Below are 18524 nucleotides of genomic sequence, written 5' to 3'. Positions count from 1 at the left end.
CCCCAGCCCTAGGCTCTCCCCCACACCCAAATGCCTGCTGCTGGGGGGCGGGATGGGTGAGACTGTCCCAGCAGCAGCCGGTGCAACTGGCCCAGGGGCTGCCTGAGCTGCTCAGGCGGCCCCCCGAGCCAGGCACACTAACCGCTGCAGAAGTCACCGAGGTCATGGAATCTATGATTTCCGTGACAAACACTGAGCCTTATTCATGATTCCTGTTGGCTGTTTAGAGGGGTTCTCAGGACAAATTTTTTGGTGGCCTCAGAGTGCAGCCATCAACTCTTGCTGGTGGCCGCTGTCATACTTTTTCCTAAAATACTTAATTAGCTTTAGGAAAAACAAATAAATATGCACATACACATGTCCAAATCATTGTAATCTATTTATTGCTAGCTAGTAAGTCTGTTATAAAAAGTGATATTAACAAACATACACGTACCACTTTTTACAGAAGGCTTACTCAGTCCCGGCAAGCCTGTGAACAAATTAAGCCCTAGATGGGGGGTTGGGGTAAGAAGTAGGGGCCAGGGGTGACCGAGTTGGGGGTGTCCACGGGAGACAGTGGGAGGCCAGAGCCCGAAGCCAGAGCCCAAAGCCCTGTGGCTGGGGATGGAATCTGAAACTGTGTGTCCAGAGCTGAAGCCCGAAGCCCTGTGGCCGGAGCCTGCCACCACGCCACCCCAGGGGTGAAACCCAAAGCCTGAGCCCCACCACCCTTGGGAAGGTGGGGGAACTCACCAGTTGCCTGCTCCTCCCGCATTGTGCCCCAGCAGTCTCCAGAGGGGGGCAGGGCCCAACCCCTGCTTGCAGCCCCAGCAGACAACACCAAGGCATTTAATCCAGGAGCAACGGGGGGGCGAGGAGGGGGGACTGCTTTGCCCTCCCCCTCCCCCAATCACAGCCCAGGAGGCCGTGGCCGCAAGAAAAACCACTGGTGGCTGCATTTGAGAAACACTGGCTGTTGGTGTAGTTTTTCAGGCATTTTCATAAATTCTGGTCCAAGATCTCATACATTTCATATATATTCATATATTTTAAAAAACAATGAAGTAGTAAAAAAATATCTTCTACTTCCTACCTTTGCTATATCAATATTTAGATTCTCTCTTTCTTGGGCAATTTTTGATTGCAAAAGGAGGAGGTCAGAATCGAGGCTATATCTATGAAGCAAAGCCAATGCAGACATATTAAGGAGTGAACATGAACAAAGCACTATGACCAATAGCCCATTAAATATTACGTGGTCTTATTCTCATACCTTTAGTGTAAACACAACATACTATTTTTTTGAATACACCTTGAACTTTTATCAAATACAGAGATTTTTTACTCAGCAATGGGCGCTTCCCAGGTACACACCTGATTAATATACAACTTATGAAGCTGATAAAGCCAGCCAGCGACAGTGGGTATGTCTACTCTGCAACCAGAGATCTGATAGCGGCATGTGTAGACATACCTGCACTAGCTGTGATCTAGTTAGCTTGCTAAAAATAGCAGTGAAAATGTGGCAGCACAGACTTCAGTGTGAACTATACTAGACTGCCGTGAGACCCTGGGTATCTATTCATGTTGCTAGCTTGCACTGAAGCCTGTGCAGCTGCATCTTCACTGCTAATTTTAACCAATTTAGTTCTAAGGAGGCCTACCCAAACTGCAATTAGCCACAAAATTAGAGCTAGGAGGCCTACCCAAGCTGCAATCACACCTTTGACTGCAGTGTAGACATACCCAGTGATACCAGCCTCGTGGATGGAATACAAATTGAAAACAAATTCATACATCTTGCTTCTGATGGACATTGTGTGCTTGTGTGTCTTAGAGAGTGCAGGAGAAGCATGACAGCTATTCACTTTCCTTGCTCCTCATGTAGGATTGACCACGGTCAAGCAAGGAGCCAGCTGGCCCATCCTCCTAGCTAGAGGAAAAATGTGAGAAGAAAGAAATCTGACAAAGGAGGAAAGAATTTAAGAAAGGAAGAGGAGAAAAACTGGTGGCTTCATAACAAAGAAATGTGGAAACCTGAGAACCTCATGTGGCGTGGGCTTCGGGATCTGTGCCAAATACAGGGAAAGAAGGAACATACGACGGCAGGTCTTCAGTTTAACTTAACTGACTAAGGCCCTTGCCCATTATATAATATGAGGTGGAGCTAGAGATAATGGCAAGAAAATGTAGAGCAAAAAAGGCACCTCACACAGTTTGGGGACTATAAAATATAACAATCATACAAAGGGAATGCTTTTGTCATACCAGCCAGTGAAATTCACTGCAGCATGTCACAAAGGCCCTGAGCCTGTGAACATGTACACATGTGCTTCAATTTATTAGCATGAACAGTCCCACTGAAGTCAACACTCATGGTAGTAAAATGAAGCATGTACATAAATGTTGACAGGTCAGGGCCATGTTCGGGTACTGGACTGCAGCTGGATTTTGAAAAGATGCGCGTAGTCATGCCAGCTAGGAAAAGGGTAGTCAAAATTCAGGGTTCAAGGCAATAAGCTCCCAGGATTAATATTTTCCCTACGGTTAGGTGCTCTTGCCTTCCTCCAAAGCATCAGGTATTGGCCATTGGTGGAGGCAAGATCTTGGATTTCAACTGGAAGTCTGATTTGCGAAGAAAATTTCCATGTTGTATTTTTCCATTAACTAAAAAACCACTTAATTTCAAAATTGTTAAAAAGCTCAGAGAAATTACTGAGAATGTGTACATTTCACCATCGCCCTTCAGTTGGGGTAATCTGGGAGCCAAATGATGAGCTCAGTAGTACCATTTAAAGTAATCCATGGCTCAGCTTCCTCCCTGCCCCTTTGGGGTGTCTTTCACCTTTGGGAGTACATGGAGGGAGTGTCCCTGCCCTACAGAACACAGGGATTGTAGCTGTGCAGGAGGGCAACAGAGTGCATTGGTGGTGACGTGTACCCTCCCCAGCCCACACACACAGCTGGGCACAATTCTAGCCCTATGTACACTGTATGTGAATATTTATTCCATGACAACTACCTCAAATTCACCAATATATCATTTGAGTTACATTTCGTGTGTGTGCGCCCACTGAAGTAAATGGAAAGAATCCCACTGACTTCAGTGAACACTCGATTGGCCCCTAAAATATTGCTATTTTGAATGAAGTCAGCCATTCTGTCTTTATAAACAATCACACAAACAGAAAGACTGACGGTGACCTGCAATATTTTAGAAAGAGGGGTAGTTTGATTCCCAGGAATAGCACTGGATTGTGCAACCAGTGCACAGATTAGATACCAAAGCTACATTTATAAATACAATAGCTGACCTGAAGTTACTTACCATTCCATATATTTAATTATTCAAATAATTTATTAAATCTGGCTGGTTACAAACAAATACTGTTGTTAACTCCTTAAAGATTACAGAAATATTAAATGCCGATACAAGTATAGCAAAGAGTACAATCAAATCACTTACTTCCTTTTGGAGAGTTCCAGCTTTTCCGTTATTTTAAGTTCTAATTCCATTATTAGTTGTTCGGTTCTTTCTTTCAGTTGTGCTATCTGAACTTTCTCATTAAAAATAGTCTATTAAAATTAATTTAGTTAGTACTGATACACAATATTTCCATAAATAGTATTCACATTATTCATTTACTGCTACTTTTTTTCTTTTTTAAAGACCATGTAATTTTTGCATATGATTTCTGTGTAACTTTTTAATATTTATTCTGAAATGTCACAAACAAAACAATTAGCCAATATACAAAAAAAAGATATTTAAGGTACTAGTCAAGCCAGTGCTTTTCTATATTTACTCTATTTTATCACTAACAGTGTTAATAAACCGAATCACAGTGGTAACCAAAAGAGATTTAAAGATCTTTGAGCTACAAACTCTATCCTCTAACTTGTCTTCACTGCAGAGTTAACTTGAATTATAATTTGAGTTTAGCCCCTAACTCAACACCTGTCCACACACAAAAACCTTAACAAGTGCAGTAGTGCTTTTAACTCAAGTTGGCTGACCCATCAGGAAGTATGAGCCGACCCATCAGCTGCTAATACAATCACTCTGTGATGCTCACGTGTTATTTCACCATGTCTACCCTACAGTGTCCTGTAGCAACATAGCTGTGCCAGCACAACTCCATAGTGTGCTTGCAGCCTACAGCAACAGAAGGAATTTTTCCGTCATTGTAGAAACATCACCTCCCCAGGCAATGGTAGCTAAGGCCATGTCTGCACTACAGTGGCCGCGATTCGCTGCTCCAGGCCAATGGGAGCTGCTGGAATCGGCGCTGGCACTGGCCTGGAGCAGTGAACCCTTGGCCTGGAGCAGCGATCGGCCAAACCTGCGGATGCAGCAGGTAAACAAACCGGCCTGGCCTGCCAGGGGCTTTTCCTGCTCACGCGGCAGAACAAGTTTGGGAACCACTGTGCTATAGCAATACTGGTATAATTCCCCCATGCGGACACTCTATTCCAGAACAAAAGTGACTTTATTATGGAATAATTACTGGTTAATAATGCCGGTTAATTTCCTCATGTAGATAAGTCCTTAGCTCTTTCATTCTTTCTTCATAGAAGCTGGTCCCTCCAGCCCTCTTCTCTCAACTCCCTCCAATTTGTCTAGCTACTAAATTCAAAGTTGATGCCCTTTACAGTAAAAATTTGCATTGAAATAAGAACTCTATTGCAAGAAGCTATTTTCTCCTTACCGCTGTATTTTGAGCTATCTCAGACTGCACAGCTGATAGCTTTTTGGACAATTTTTCAAATTCATCCTTTTTTCCTGAAGTTTTTGCCTTCTGAAGATCAATTTTTGTTTTCATCTCTGCATTCTACATTTAAAAATATAACCAGTTTTACAAGCTACTATGTATTTCTTAACTAAAGAAGAAAGTCTCTATATTTGTAAATAGGGCAGTCTCTGGAGCCTTTCAATAAAAATTATACTAGAAGAAAAGAACTTTCTACAGGGGCACTGTCTATAATTTGTGTGTACAAACCCTACAGGAAAATCCCATTAATAATTCATTAAAATACAGTATTAATTTAGGCTCTGACCCAGCAAAGACTTACGCACATGCTTAGTTTTATATGCTATAAAGAGTCCCACTAACTTACATAGGACTACTCACAGTGCATAAAATTAGGCACGTGATTAGGTTCTGGCAGTACTGGGCCTATAATTTGTTCTACAGAAAAATATTTTTGTCAAACTAAAAGAATATAACATCCTTTAAGAGGTATTTTATGGCATTTTTCAAAACAGAAATCAAGAAAGACAAAATATAAAAGCTATAAAATAAAGATATTTTTCTCCTTTCTCTCTCCTCATATTAAAGTAATTAAACATGAGTCAGAATTCAATAGGCAATTTAAGAGAATATAAGAAATTGTGTGTATATATATACACATATATATGTATATAAAAGCTCTTATATTCTCTTAAATTCTATCACGTGTGTGTGTTTTGCACACCCTCTCCAATATAAAGAGTTTGTTAGAAGTCACTTTTCTGTTGTACTGGTATGAAGACATAATTTGACTCCATGAGAGGTAACTGTGTAAAATCTTTAGCATAAATATTATTATGATTTATTATTTGTATGATCATAGTACTAGGGAGCCCTACTCATGGACCAGGACCCCATTGTGCTGGGCACTGAACAAACATCAACATTTCAGTATAATTCCTAAAACCATTTCAGTTTTGCAGCTATATTAACCTGTATACGTTTATGAGTCTGGAGTACAGTGCATGATATTTACCTTTCTAGCCCACATTTCTTTTTCATCATTAAATATTTTTATTTCTTTAGCTAGAACATCTTTCACTTCTTGCACAGCATTCGTTAGGTTGATTATTTCTTGTTCTGCATCCCTTTTTTTGTTGCAAAACTCATTTAAAAGTATATTTGTGTTAGCTTTTTGTGCCATCTGCTGGTTCAGTAAGGCTACAGCTTCTTCATGCTGGACCCACAGCCACTCTTGCTCCTTACTGGCAAAAATAAATCAGAGACAGATTATACTGCATACCTGCCATAAGGATTAAAGTCCTGGTCCAAAGCCTGCGGAAGTCAGTAAAAACACTGCAGTGTAGCTCTAGACCTGAACCTTTATTTTCTACCTTTCAATACAGTAAAGCTTACATTCATGACTCTGACAAGTATAGCACCATATAGATATAAAATATAGGTACAGTAGTGCATACAGAATTGCCTGTCATTAAGACTATCTAAGCCTGTCCATTTTAAAGGTTAATTTTCAGTTGCTTATAACATTCTCAAAGTTTTACTTCTTCAGGTGTGAATATTTTCTGAAAGTTTAATAAAAAATAGATGAACTGTTTTCCAAAACAGAAGGAATGAAAAGAATATCAGCTTTCCTGCAGTAAGAAACTACGCTATGATCTCTTTTTGAACAACTCTAGCTCCTTGGCAGAAAGTGACAGGAACATAAAATCTGGCATGGACAAAGCAAATGCCCCTACATCTCAATGGGACAATGTGGAAGAGGAATCTCCATGAGTGGGTGTTTGCAGAGATTTTGGCCTGGTCTACAATTAAAGTTTATACCAATATAGTTATGTCACTCAGGGATGTGGAAACGTCACACCTCCTAGCCAGGATAGCTATGCTGACAAAATCCCCAGTGTAGACGCAGTTGTGCTGACAGACAAGGGGGTCTGTTGGCATCACTAATGTTGTTTGCAGAAGTGGTGTTCCCATACTGGCAGAACTCCTCCTTCTGTCACTGTATGTTGCGTCTATACTAGGAGATTATGCTGACACAACTATGCATGGCATTGCCCCCCAAAGCATTAGGGGACTATCTCAGCATAAACACCTAACTCAAGAGCTCTCTCCCACAGGTGGTGATCTGGCGCTGCAAATTTAAAACTATCCTTATTTCTGACTGTCCTCTGACATTCACTGTTGCAGGCAGAAGGCTCTCCCTCTGCCGCTGTCATCATAGCCAGATTTGCAGTCACTTTCCCATAAGCCAATCTATCATTACAGCAATGGGCAGACGGCATCAGGCTCAGGCAGTGACAGCAGCTCAATAAACAAGATCTTCAAAAGCAGGGCTGCTACTGCAGCAAAGAGCTGCCTAGAAGATTTGCAGCTCGCTGCAGAAACGAGGGACAAGCACTGTTCACCAGGCTCTGATTCCATTTCATTTCTCCTTAATACTCTTATCAATATGATTTACTGAACCTTGAAGCTAATACATACATACCACATAGCAGCATTCTGTGTTTCACAAAGGATTTGTTCCTGATTCAGTGATTCGATTTCACACGTGATGTTTTTCAGTGCAGTCTGTAATTGATTTATCTTAGCAGTACTGGATTCACGGGCCGCAGCAACAAGAGCTAGAAATATAACATGTGCAGTTGTTGCAAAAAACCAAACAAACCTGTATAACAACAATTATTTTCTGTAATCTTTAATGCATTACTGTAGGAACTGTCAACTATAGGTCCCCAGCTGCGATTCTCTTACTTTATTTATATTTTGTCTCCCCACTTATATTCTCAGAGTTGGTTAACTTGACACTACCTTCCAACTCCTTGGTAACCATTTCTGGAAGATTCTGGAGTTTTAAACGGAGATTACTATTTTTTATAGTCTCCTCTTCTAGAAGTTCAAGGGTATGTCTTCTTAATTTTTCCTGACAATTAACAAATAGATGATCACGTAAAGGTTAGATTCAACCTCAATCACTTAACAGAACAATATGTGAAAAAGTGCTTTGGGGCTTTTAAACTCTTAATTCTCCCCCTTTATACATGGCTACCCTAGCCTAGGCACTCCCACCCTCCAAAAAACCTTGTCCCATGGAGGGCTGGCCAGAGCCATGTTGGTGTGGCACTCCAGGCTTCTCATGTGGGACAGTCCTTAAAGGGACAGACCCTCTCCCCACTCTGAAAGCTGTGTTGGGGGAGCAGCTGCGCAAGAACAACATTGTTGGGGCAGATCCTGGCTCTCAGCTTCTGTTTTCGGGGGGGGGGGCATTATTTAAATGTCAGAAAAAAACCCTCAAATCCTGGGCTGGCACACTGGCAGGTCAGCTCCTGGCTATGAACCACTAGGGTGTGTGTGTTGGAGGCACCCATCAAAGCTAGGCTGGAGTCACTGCTGAGAGGAGCTCTTAAAGGGGCAGACCCCCTGAAACTGTATGGGGGAGAGAGAGGGTTGGATCAATGCTGTGCTGATACAGCTTCCAGATGGAGGTGGGTGGGGAAGAGTGGCTGATCCATAAATAAGTGGTGACCTAGACGATTGTCTACAAGACAATTAGGTGGTTGCCTAATGCCTGACCTGCCTTTTTGTGCCTTCCCTTCAGTTTTGCTAACGGCTATCTTCACCAGCCTAAGCAAGATGGAAAGAAAAGAGGTAGCCCAAGCCCACTCCTCAAATACTCAATTCTACATGCCTACACTTACACCCAGTACACATTGCTCTCCTTAAGTGTAGAAAGACTGAAGAGCTGGCAATAATATACAAGAAACACAATGAAAATATGAAGCTTTCACTGGAGAGGAATTATAGCCTCAATTAGCAGTAAAAGTGAAAAAGAAAACACTTTTACTGAACTGAGCTAGTGACATAAAAATAACTCATGAGTAAGCTGATTAATAAGATGAATAAGGCTAAGATTTAGTCACGGGTATTTTTAGTAAAAGTCATGGACAGATCATGGGCAATAAACAAAAATTCATGGCCCGTGACCTGTCCATGACTTTTACAATATAAATACCCCTGACTAAAACTTAGCAACTCCTGGGGCCATGGGGTGCTGCTGCCCTGGGGAGCCCCAGAACACTGTTGCTCTTGGGGGGTCCCAGGGACAAATGGCTAGCTCCTGCACTGGCCAAAGGGGCTGACTGCCCTCAGCCACTGGCTACTCCAAGGTCCTGGTGTCTGGGCGCTCCCCAGGGCTGCCCCCAGGACTGCTGCTCAGGTACTCCCTGGGTCCTGTTGCCTGAGGCCTTCCAAGCAGCGGCCAGTGGGGCTGGCCTCAGGGCTGCTCCAGCAGCAGCCAGAGCGGCTGGCTGCAGGGCGCCCGAACAGCTGGCCCTCAGGTCAGCCACAGCAGCCGCAAAAGTCATGGAGGTCATGGAAAGTCACGGAATCCATGACTTCTGCAACCTCCATGACAGAATTGCAGCCTTAATGATTAATTACTGAAGAGGAGGGTTGAAATAGGTGAGTTAGAGTAGTAGTGAAGTGGGAAAGGAGAGTTTTATGAGAGATTTACATTTACCAGCCGATAAATTAAAGAGATTTTTTAAAACACAATTTGAAACCACTTTGGCTTTAAATGTCTACCATGTCCTTATGACAGATGCCAATCATCTATGAACAGCCATTCCCAGTTAAGAAATATCACTGATGACACCCTAACCACGGACATGGGAGTTCTCATCTCTCTGTAGTGAAGGACACTAAGAATTGCTCCAGGAAAGAGTGCATTGGGGTCAGAGGGAAAAACACCTAGGTCAAAATTACTTATTTGCTTTATTTTTTAATACAGGCTTCTCTGTAGTGCTCATCACTGTAGCATCTGGGCAACTCACAATCAATAATGGATGTATCCTCACAATATCCCTATGAGACACAGAAGTACTCTTCTCATTCATACAGATGGGATTAAGTGAAAGAATAAGGCTCTTATCCTCCAAAGAGCCCTTCACAAGCAGACTTGGCACTCATGTGGAGCCCCATTAATTTCAGTGAGATTCCACCTACACAAGCTCGTTGCAAGACTGGGGCCTAAATCATTTGCTCTAAACCAAAACAGGAAATCTGAGAGAGCGCTGGGAACCCAGATCTGGAGTCCCAGTCCATTGCAGTGACCACAAGAGCATCCTTCCTCTCTTGACTTCAGTGCAAGTGCATACACTTACGCAAAGTGTGGACTGGTCCTAGTCCTAGGGAAGTTCTCCAAAGCACTGGCAGCTCTAGTCAGGGTCCATGGGTGCAACTGCACCCACAGACATCGAGCCCACATGTGCACTTCCATGACTGCAACTCATGTCTCCCAACTGGCACCCAGATCCCTTCTCCTGCCAGAACCTGCAGCAGCTCCTCTCAGTGCCAAGCAGCGGCGGGAAGCCTCGAGCCAGCAGGAAGGTATAGAGGGTGGACAGGGAGCACTCCTGCTTGGGTGGAGCATGGCCAGCATCCAGGTCCAACTCTGCCTTCCTGTCCCTCCTGTCAGAACCCACTACAGCTCCTCTCAGTGCCATGGACCAACAGGAAGCCTTGAATAAGCAGAGAGCACTAAGGATTTAGGTGTGGGGGCAGAAGGGGCAAGTCAGACTGTTCTCCTTGTCCAGCCTGGCAGGGAGCTGTGGTGTGGGGAAAGCGGGGGAGCCTGTGCCATTGCCGCTGGGGCAGGGGTACCTCATTAGTAGGCTCCTGCCCACTCCAGTCTGCAATGGCAACTTCCTTACATCCTGGGGGGAGATGAGAAGGGGAGCAGGGCTGGATGTGGAGCAGAGGGAGCAGGAGCAGGGCTGGATGTGGTCTAGTACACCCATTGAATTGGGAGCTTACATCTGCCCCTGCTCCAAAGTAACAGAATCCCACATTTTCCCTGGCTGTGTGATTTATCTTGGTAGGGCTGGATTAGTTGGGTTATATTATTAGGGCCAAATTGTGCACATTGCAAAGTGCATGCACAGCTTCCACTGACTTCTTCAGCTGGAGTTGTCTTCCCTTCTCTGATGGGAGTATCTGACCTTCAGAGCAGAAAGTTGCTTACGATACAACAGTAAAATATTAATTTCACACATTTCACACTGTAAATCTTTCTCATGTACAGGTGACTCTAAATACTTTATACTTTCACGTTTTATGTTACCAGTTTCTTAATAGCTTCAACAGCATCTTCAAGGTGCTGCACAGCTTCCTCACTGAATGCATACGCTTCATTTTTCAGTTGTATTTCTAAATTAAAAACATTGTAAAATTAAAAGCTTCAAATTTTTTCCCTTAACCTTAAAATTATATATTCATACCGCTACATTATTTTATAAGTGTTATTCTAAAAGAGAAGGCTTTATTCCAAAACTATTTGCTAAATTGATTACTTTCATGGTTCTAAACTAGGGCAGAACCTTTTACATTCCTCAAATTAAAGACATAAGAAATTAAGTATAAAGTTCTAGGGGAACATAGCATGACAGACATGACAAAATACTGGATAAACCTTACTGAACTAAGTTAAACCCTACTGTATTAGGCTTAAGTAGTTTAGGAGTTCATTGTATTAAAATGCAAAGGTTTATGTATTATTGTGAGACTGTACGGAACTTTTTAAAGAAGAAGACACGATTAATGCAATATTTGGGAAGAATTATGATCTTCAAAGAACTGTTTGGGACAATACATATGAATCTGGTTTCCTAGGACAATGGTTCTCAACCAGGGGCCTGGGGGCCCCTGGCGGGCCATGGGCAGGTTTCAAGGGGTTTGCCAAGCATGGCCAACATTAGACTCACTAGGGCCCATGGCAGAAAGCCCCATCACCCAGGGCTGAAGCTGAAGCCTGAGCAACTTAGCTTCATGGTGCCCCTGTGGCGTGGGGTCCTGGACAATTGCCCTGCTTGCTACCTCTTAACAATGACCTTTTCGATGCAGAAAAACAGTTGTCATGGCACAGGAGGGCCATGCAGGTTTTTATAGCATGGTAGGGGGGGCCTCAGAAAAAAAATGTTGAGAACCCCTGTCCTAAGAGGTACTCGGGATGCCTTTTGAAGCTACCCCCCGGAGAGGTTCACATAATCTAGTTCAAACTGGATTCTTCAGGGACCAACAGGCAAAAAAAGATTTTTGGTTAAATAGTTTGGTAGTAACCTGATCCATAGCCTTCTTTCTGATCCAGCAAATGGTCAGGACCTCTGGTCCACAGAGGGCCCCAATCCTTAAGGAAAAACTGGAAGGACTTTGGTCTACTGAGGTGCCATAAAACAGGGGTACTAGTTCTGAGCTGGGGCTGTCATGAACTTGTGACCACAAAATGGAGGCTGTCTTCACTGGGAAAAAAGGTGTATTCTTAACTCTTGATATTTAACTCAAAGTAAAACCCTAGGCTCTCCCATATTCTTTATTTGACCTGCTAACTTGGGTGAAAACTACAAACTACCTTGTCTTCATTAAAATTTTACGTCAAGTTAGTGGCCTTCACGCCAAGTTCTAACTTACGCCCTATGTACCCCACTGTTGTCTCTAGGTCCGATTCTAACGATCTACCACTTTTATGCTGGTGTAACTCCTTTGACTTGAATTAAGTTACTCATGATTCAACCAGCGTAAGTGAGATCAGAAGGGAGGTCTATCGGATATAGTTGGCTTGCATGGAGGTAAATCACAGCAAAATTTGGCCCTGCGCTATAGGCCTAGCAGTAAGCAGCAATTAGAGACAAGTTATTTCAACAACAACATTCTGTCATCGCAATCTCTTTACCACTTGCAGATCAACAGATCTGTGAGCTACTTTCCCCAGAAACATGATATATGTAGGGCATACTGTGCAAAAATAAAAATCAATGTCACTAATTACACTGCTGCTTGTCAAGTCTTTTCTTGATTTCTCTTTACCTTTTTCCATTGCTTTAATTCTGTCCTCTCTCCCAGATTCCCTTTTGATTTCTTTTATTTATTTGGTCTTCTCTCTCTCCCTCATTTTTACTTCAAAAGCTAACACTGTCCGCTTTACAGGCCATTATAATGTATCCTTCCTATTCTGCGTTGCCGTCCTTCCCTTCCCTCAGTATGTCTTTCCTTGTTTCCCCACCCTCTCTCTCTGCTTTCCATGGTGGTGGCCTCTCCTCTTGCATTCCTCTTGCCCACCCAATTTTGCAGACAAAAAGGCTGAGCTAGGAGGCCCATTGGGCAGGCCTATAGGCAGCTGACTATGAATGCCAAGCCCTGAATGATAGATCTCTAACTTTATACGGGAAAGCTCTTTATGAACTGCTGCTTCCACATCCTTGGGCAAAAAAATAAAATAAAAAAAATTCAGCCATTTATTATCTGACTCAATGCATCTGCCAGTTTTCTGGCATACTTACATTCAGGACCATTTGTTAAATGGGATAGTGCCCACTTACAAAGTGATATGTAGTTTTTTTTAAAGGAAGTAAATCCCAACCAAACACAGGCTTAAGAAAGGGAACCTGCAAAATGCAGAAAAGTACTCTTTATTCACAGGAAGATTCTGCTGATGACAAGGCAATATATGCAGATCTCCATCCTCAGCCCCCTTCTTTGCTCCTCCTATACCTTATCTCTGAGTGAATCTCATCGATAATCGCAGCTCAATTACCATCTTTATGTTAATAATTCACAAAAATTTCTCTCCCCTCTGGACCCTGAGTCTATCTAAACCCAAAATCTCATTCTGTCTTTCTGACATTTCCTTACGGATATCCAGCTGTCAAATGAAACTTAACATAACCTATTCTCCCTCCCCACCAAAGACCTCTACTTTCTCGATCACAATCATCCTTCCTGTTACTCAAGAACATAATCTTGGCTTCCTCTTTGACATGGCCCTGTCCTCTGACCCTCACACCCAGGCCGTGTCTAAAACTTGCCACTTCTTTCCTCCACATCTCCAAAAGTCGACTTTTCCTCTCATAAGAGCAGTCATACTGGGTCAGACCAAAGGTCCATCTAGCCCAATATCCCGTCTTCCGACAGTGGCCAATGCCAGGTGCTTCAGAGGGAATGAACAGAACAGGTAATCAAGTGATCCATCTGCCCACATTGCCAAAATTCTTGTCCAATACCTAACCATCCTGTGCCTTAACGACCGTGATCAACACTCTGACCTCAATGCCTGTTACCTCATTCTCCTCAAATCCGTTCAAAATGCTGCTGCAAAGATCATCTTCATGACTCACTGCACTGACTATGCCACATATCCCTTTTAAGGCTCTCCATTGGCTCCCTGTTTCCAGTACATCAAACACAACCTTTTTATTCTTACTTACAAAGCCCCCACCTTCGATAGTTTAGCCCCTCTCCATGTAACTGTTCTGTTATCATAATGTTGACTCCCACCTTCACTCTCTCAACAACACCAGCCTTGATCTCCCAATTCTCCCCTTTTCTGACATGCTCTTTCTGCCAGGCCGCCCTTTAAACATGAGAAAAGCTCCCAATCAAAATCCATAAAGCTATCATCTTGTCTTGCTTCAAGTCCCTCCTCAAAACTCACCTCCTCTGTAACGCATATGGTAAATTGCAAAATGATAATGGCCAGGCAAGTAGAGAGCTGTGATCACTTCTACTGGCTAAGCATTTTCACATCCTATTATATTTATATGTTACGCCATCTCATGCCACTCTGACCCACTTGTTTGTCTCATCCCTCTGTTACATCTTGTCTTTTAGACTGTAAGCTCTTGGGGCAGGGACTAACATTTATTATATATTTGTATGGTGCCTAGCACAATGGGCTCAACCTGGTTGTCAGAAAGCCCTGCCAACTTGCCTCAAATCTAAACTAAAGAAACCTACTCAGGGATAACAACAAGGATATGCAGCCACCATCCCCGTTAAGTCCTTGAGCTCTCAGCTGAGGCTATCAGTGGTAAATATGTTATGACACAGACATCTCACCACAAGGAACTAGTCCAAGACTAGCAATTCATGTTTTTCATTGGGCACTAAACAGGTATCAGACAGTAACAACTTTCCATCACTATCAACCAGAGTCAGATTTGACTAGCAACCTAAAGGAAAAATGTTCCATAGCCCATTACCAATCACTAGAGCTGTCTAGCCCTCCTGTACTATTTATTTTTAAAATGAATCCAACAAAAGGTTTCCACAATTTCCCTTGTAAGGTATTCCACAGTCTAATAAAACTTGAGTTTGGAATTTCTGCCCCCAATATCTAATCTATTTTTTTCTTTGTTCTAGTTAATTCCATTACTCTTGGCTATACCTCATTGCTTACACTATTCTAAAACAATGCCTCTCCCTAGATAGTGGTTAATCTTTCCTCCTGAATCAATTTCTTCCATTCTTAGTTATTGCAAAACCTCCTTTCACTAAGGCTTTAGCAGCAAACTCCTGATTGCTGAAGTTTCCCAATGTTGTATCTATCTTCTAGCCCTTTCTGTTGTCCCAAGAGTGCGTTTTATTTCTTGTGACAGATATAGTGATAAATGTGTTTTCAGATGGCAGATTTATTTTCCAGGCCTTTCGGGAGCACCACAACCAGCTTCTTGTCAGATATCGCCTGAACAAAATTAACATTCAAGTCAGTTCAAGGACTTTCCAAACTCTTAAGGCCCAAAAGGAAAGATTCTGTATTTTGAGTGTTTGTCAAAGTACCTTCTTCCTTCAGCTGCCATGCCATGTGCTCATTGCAGAAGCTCATAGGAGACCACAGGCATCTGTCTCACACCACCTGTCTCAGCACCTGAATGCAATATTTGCCCAGTGTGTGAAATGTGTTCACTTCTCCAATGTATCAGCAGAAATGGAGGTCAAAGAAGGATTCTTTGCCATGTATGGTTTTCCCAATGTGCTAGTGCTATGTGTAGGTACAGGGGATTTTACACATGTGGAAACATTACCTGTTCAAGAAGATTTTAAAAGAATGGTTTGCAAAAATAAGAAGCAGTAGAACAACATGAGGATCTAGGGACCTAAACAGATCATGACATATATGCTTGCCAAAAAGTCTGAGTCCCACAGAGAAACCAGATGGTTGTGTATGTGACAATCAAACCAAAGAAATGTATTGTCTACACATATTACCCACCCCCACAAAATGCTAGTTGCTGAAGGATTAGCAGCTTTCTGATTTACATGCCTATGGCAGTCACATTAATAGACAGACACCTCCTGGGTCAAGTAGGAACAAGACAGCCCATAGCAATGACAGACAAATAATATTTTAGTCATATTTTATAGACATATCTGAAATAATGTATAACTGATACTTTGAATAATACCGATTTTCAAAATCCGGCCCTGTTACCACAATGAGCTCTGCATGGATACAGGGGTCTGCCCACAGGAACCTCATTGCAGGACAGGGGTCTCAACATGCCTGCCATAGTGTGGGTATATCTGAACAAATACATAGTGTAAAATACATATAAAGCATCCCAAGTATATGCCTCCCAAGGTAGCTTTTCCTACTTACACATGAATAAAACTCTACAAAGGTTGTCCTGTAAATAACATTGGCCCAGAGAATACCCTCCTGTGGAAATACTTGTGGGATGGGAATGGGGCAATTGGGGGTTGAATCCTCATGGAGTTGCCCCAAAATCCATCTGGGTGGGGAAGGGAACCCCAGTGGGATGAGCCATTGTTTCACCCCCCTATTGCAGCAAATTACCCCCTCTGGATCCACAGGAGGCAAGAAACATATGCTCGAAGAGCTGTTCCCTCCCCTGTTCTGCCTCTGGGACCCCCAACTAGCTGGCAGTGGGGCTGGACAGGAAGACAACTCACCCCCATCCCACTCCCCTACCCCTTTCCAGCAGCAGGGCTGCTCTTGGTCTGGATCCCACAGTGGGGCTGGAGAGGGGGGCAATTTACACCCCAGTGTCACTAACCCCGTTGACCTTCAGGACCAAAGATAGGGCAAATGACAACTGAGTATTATGTAATCACATGGCCCCTTTGCTCTGGGGCCATGCCCAGCCCGTGCCCCTCCCCCACAGAGCCATGCCCAGCCCGGTGTCCCGTCCCGCCCCAGGAGCCGTGCCCAGCCCAGTGTCCCCTCCCCCACAGAGCCATGCGCAGCCCGGTGTCCCCTCCCCCACAGAGCCATGCCCAGCCCGGTGTCCCCTCCCGCCCCAGGAGCCGTGCCCAGCCGGTGCCCCTCCCCCACAGAGCCATGCTCAGCCCAGGGTTCTTGGCCCAGGAGCCGTGCCCAGCCGGTGCCCCCTCCCCCACAGAGCCACGGCCAGCCCAGGGGCCGTGCCCAGCCCGGGACCCCACCCAGGATCCACGCCCAGCCCGGTGCTCGCCCCCGCAGCGCCTTACTGGGGCCTCCAAAGCGACCCCCTGGCTCCCGCCCCGCCCCGCTCACCCACGCCGTGCAGGTGGCTTAGGGCCGCGAGCGCGGCCTGGGCCGGAGCCGGGTCCGGGTCCGGGTCCGGGACCCCCCGGCAGGGCGCCTCCATCGCGCCGCCGCGCCCGCAGCCGGCCCCTCGGTTGCCAGGGGAACCGGACGCCGCGAGGCCTCGGGCGGCCCCTGGCGGAGGCCGGGCTCTGGGACTCGAGGGCGGGCGTCGGGCAGCGGCCTTGGGGGCGGCTCCCCAGGGCCGGACAGACAGACCCGGGTGCAGGGCCAACAGACGATGCCGCCAGCCTGGGGCGGACGGACAGACAGACAGGTTAGACAGGCTGCGCTGGCAGCCCTCATTGTTTTATGGCAAGTGCGCTGGTATTGTGGGAGGGCAATTTCCTTTCTGAAGTGACAATGCTCTTAGCTCCTGTAGATTTGCCTGTGTCTGAGCCACTGTTAATTTCCCTCATCCTTAATTGTATATTCCCAGACCAAGCCCAAACTCGTTAAGGTTGAAAATACATATAAATTAATTTGAAACGACAGCATTAAATATCGCAATTTTTAAAAAATAGTCTAAAGCGATGACATTTGGAATTAAGGTTCTACCTACAACCTTAGTGCGAACCCTGTTCTTTATTATTGTAATGCATGTGTTAAGAACCAACAGTCATGTGCCTCTGTATGCCCATTGTCTTTTTAATGATGCATGAGGAAGATAAAATAATAGTGGGTAATTTGCAAGAAGTACAAGTGATGAAGAGGTTTTAACGGGCTTTGAATTATGTTCTTAATTAGCAATACAAAGCAAAAAGGGAACAGTGGTGGTGATCATAGCTAGAGACGTACAAATAAATGAATAATGACAGATTAGTTAAGAGGTGGGTTAAAATAGGGCTAGCAAATTATTTGAGGGTTTAATAACAGATCTGAATTAGCCCACGAGATGAAAAATAGACTAATAACAAACCCAAACTACATTTAGTGCCAGTTAAGGGGGCATCAGGACATACTCCATCCACCCCAAGCTTTAAAAGCATGGCAATAAGAAGTTAAGGAGAAAGACTTCAACATCATTACGTAGCTAAGGCCCTTTGTTTTTCTGAGGGGGGTGTGTGTGTTTGTTTGTTGGTTTGTTTAATTTCCCTGGAATTTATTGGTGTTTATTCAAAAATGTTAAAAAAGGGTGACAATCAGTAAAAGCTGAAAATGAAGGGCAGTGGGGTGGAAGGGTGCCTGGTACTCCGGGGGGAGGGGGCGGCGGCAGAGGGAGGATACTCACCACATAGTAGTTGAGCAAGCCTTGCAGTGGTCTGCCAATCTTGGCTGTGAACCCATCCCCCTGCACTTCTCAACTGCATAGAGGAAGCAGAGGAGGCCATGCTGAAGGTCCAGGGCAGGAGGGGAGTAAAAGGCTGCACCCTGTGAATATTGAGCCCCTGGACAGAGCTGACCCTGGGGCCATGCTTAAGGGCTGGGATCAGGACGGG

At 44.3% G+C, this 18524-nt stretch overlaps 1 protein-coding gene across 1 annotated transcript in view; it reads right to left on the bottom strand.

Moving 5' to 3' along the window:
- CCDC175 (coiled-coil domain containing 175) overlaps positions 1 to 17152 on the bottom strand; it is a 43627-nt gene extending 26475 nt beyond the window's left edge. The window contains exons 1-8 of the mRNA XM_074956424.1: positions 17056 to 17152; positions 10852 to 10937; positions 7542 to 7653; positions 7219 to 7354; positions 5749 to 5977; positions 4692 to 4814; positions 3449 to 3558; positions 1076 to 1157 (exon numbers count right to left, since the gene is read on the bottom strand). Of these exons, the coding sequence (XP_074812525.1) occupies positions 1076 to 1157; positions 3449 to 3558; positions 4692 to 4814; positions 5749 to 5977; positions 7219 to 7354; positions 7542 to 7653; positions 10852 to 10937; positions 17056 to 17149 (972 nt within the window). The 5' untranslated portion in view covers positions 17150 to 17152. The remainder of the gene's footprint in view (positions 1 to 1075; positions 1158 to 3448; positions 3559 to 4691; positions 4815 to 5748; positions 5978 to 7218; positions 7355 to 7541; positions 7654 to 10851; positions 10938 to 17055) is intronic.
- Between the last annotated feature and the right edge of the window lie 1372 nt (positions 17153 to 18524).

This window comes from Natator depressus, chromosome 6, assembly GCF_965152275.1.
Source record: "Natator depressus isolate rNatDep1 chromosome 6, rNatDep2.hap1, whole genome shotgun sequence".
Classification (NCBI taxonomy): Eukaryota; Metazoa; Chordata; order Testudines; family Cheloniidae; genus Natator; species Natator depressus.
This window is presented reverse-complemented; position numbering and strand designations above follow the sequence as displayed.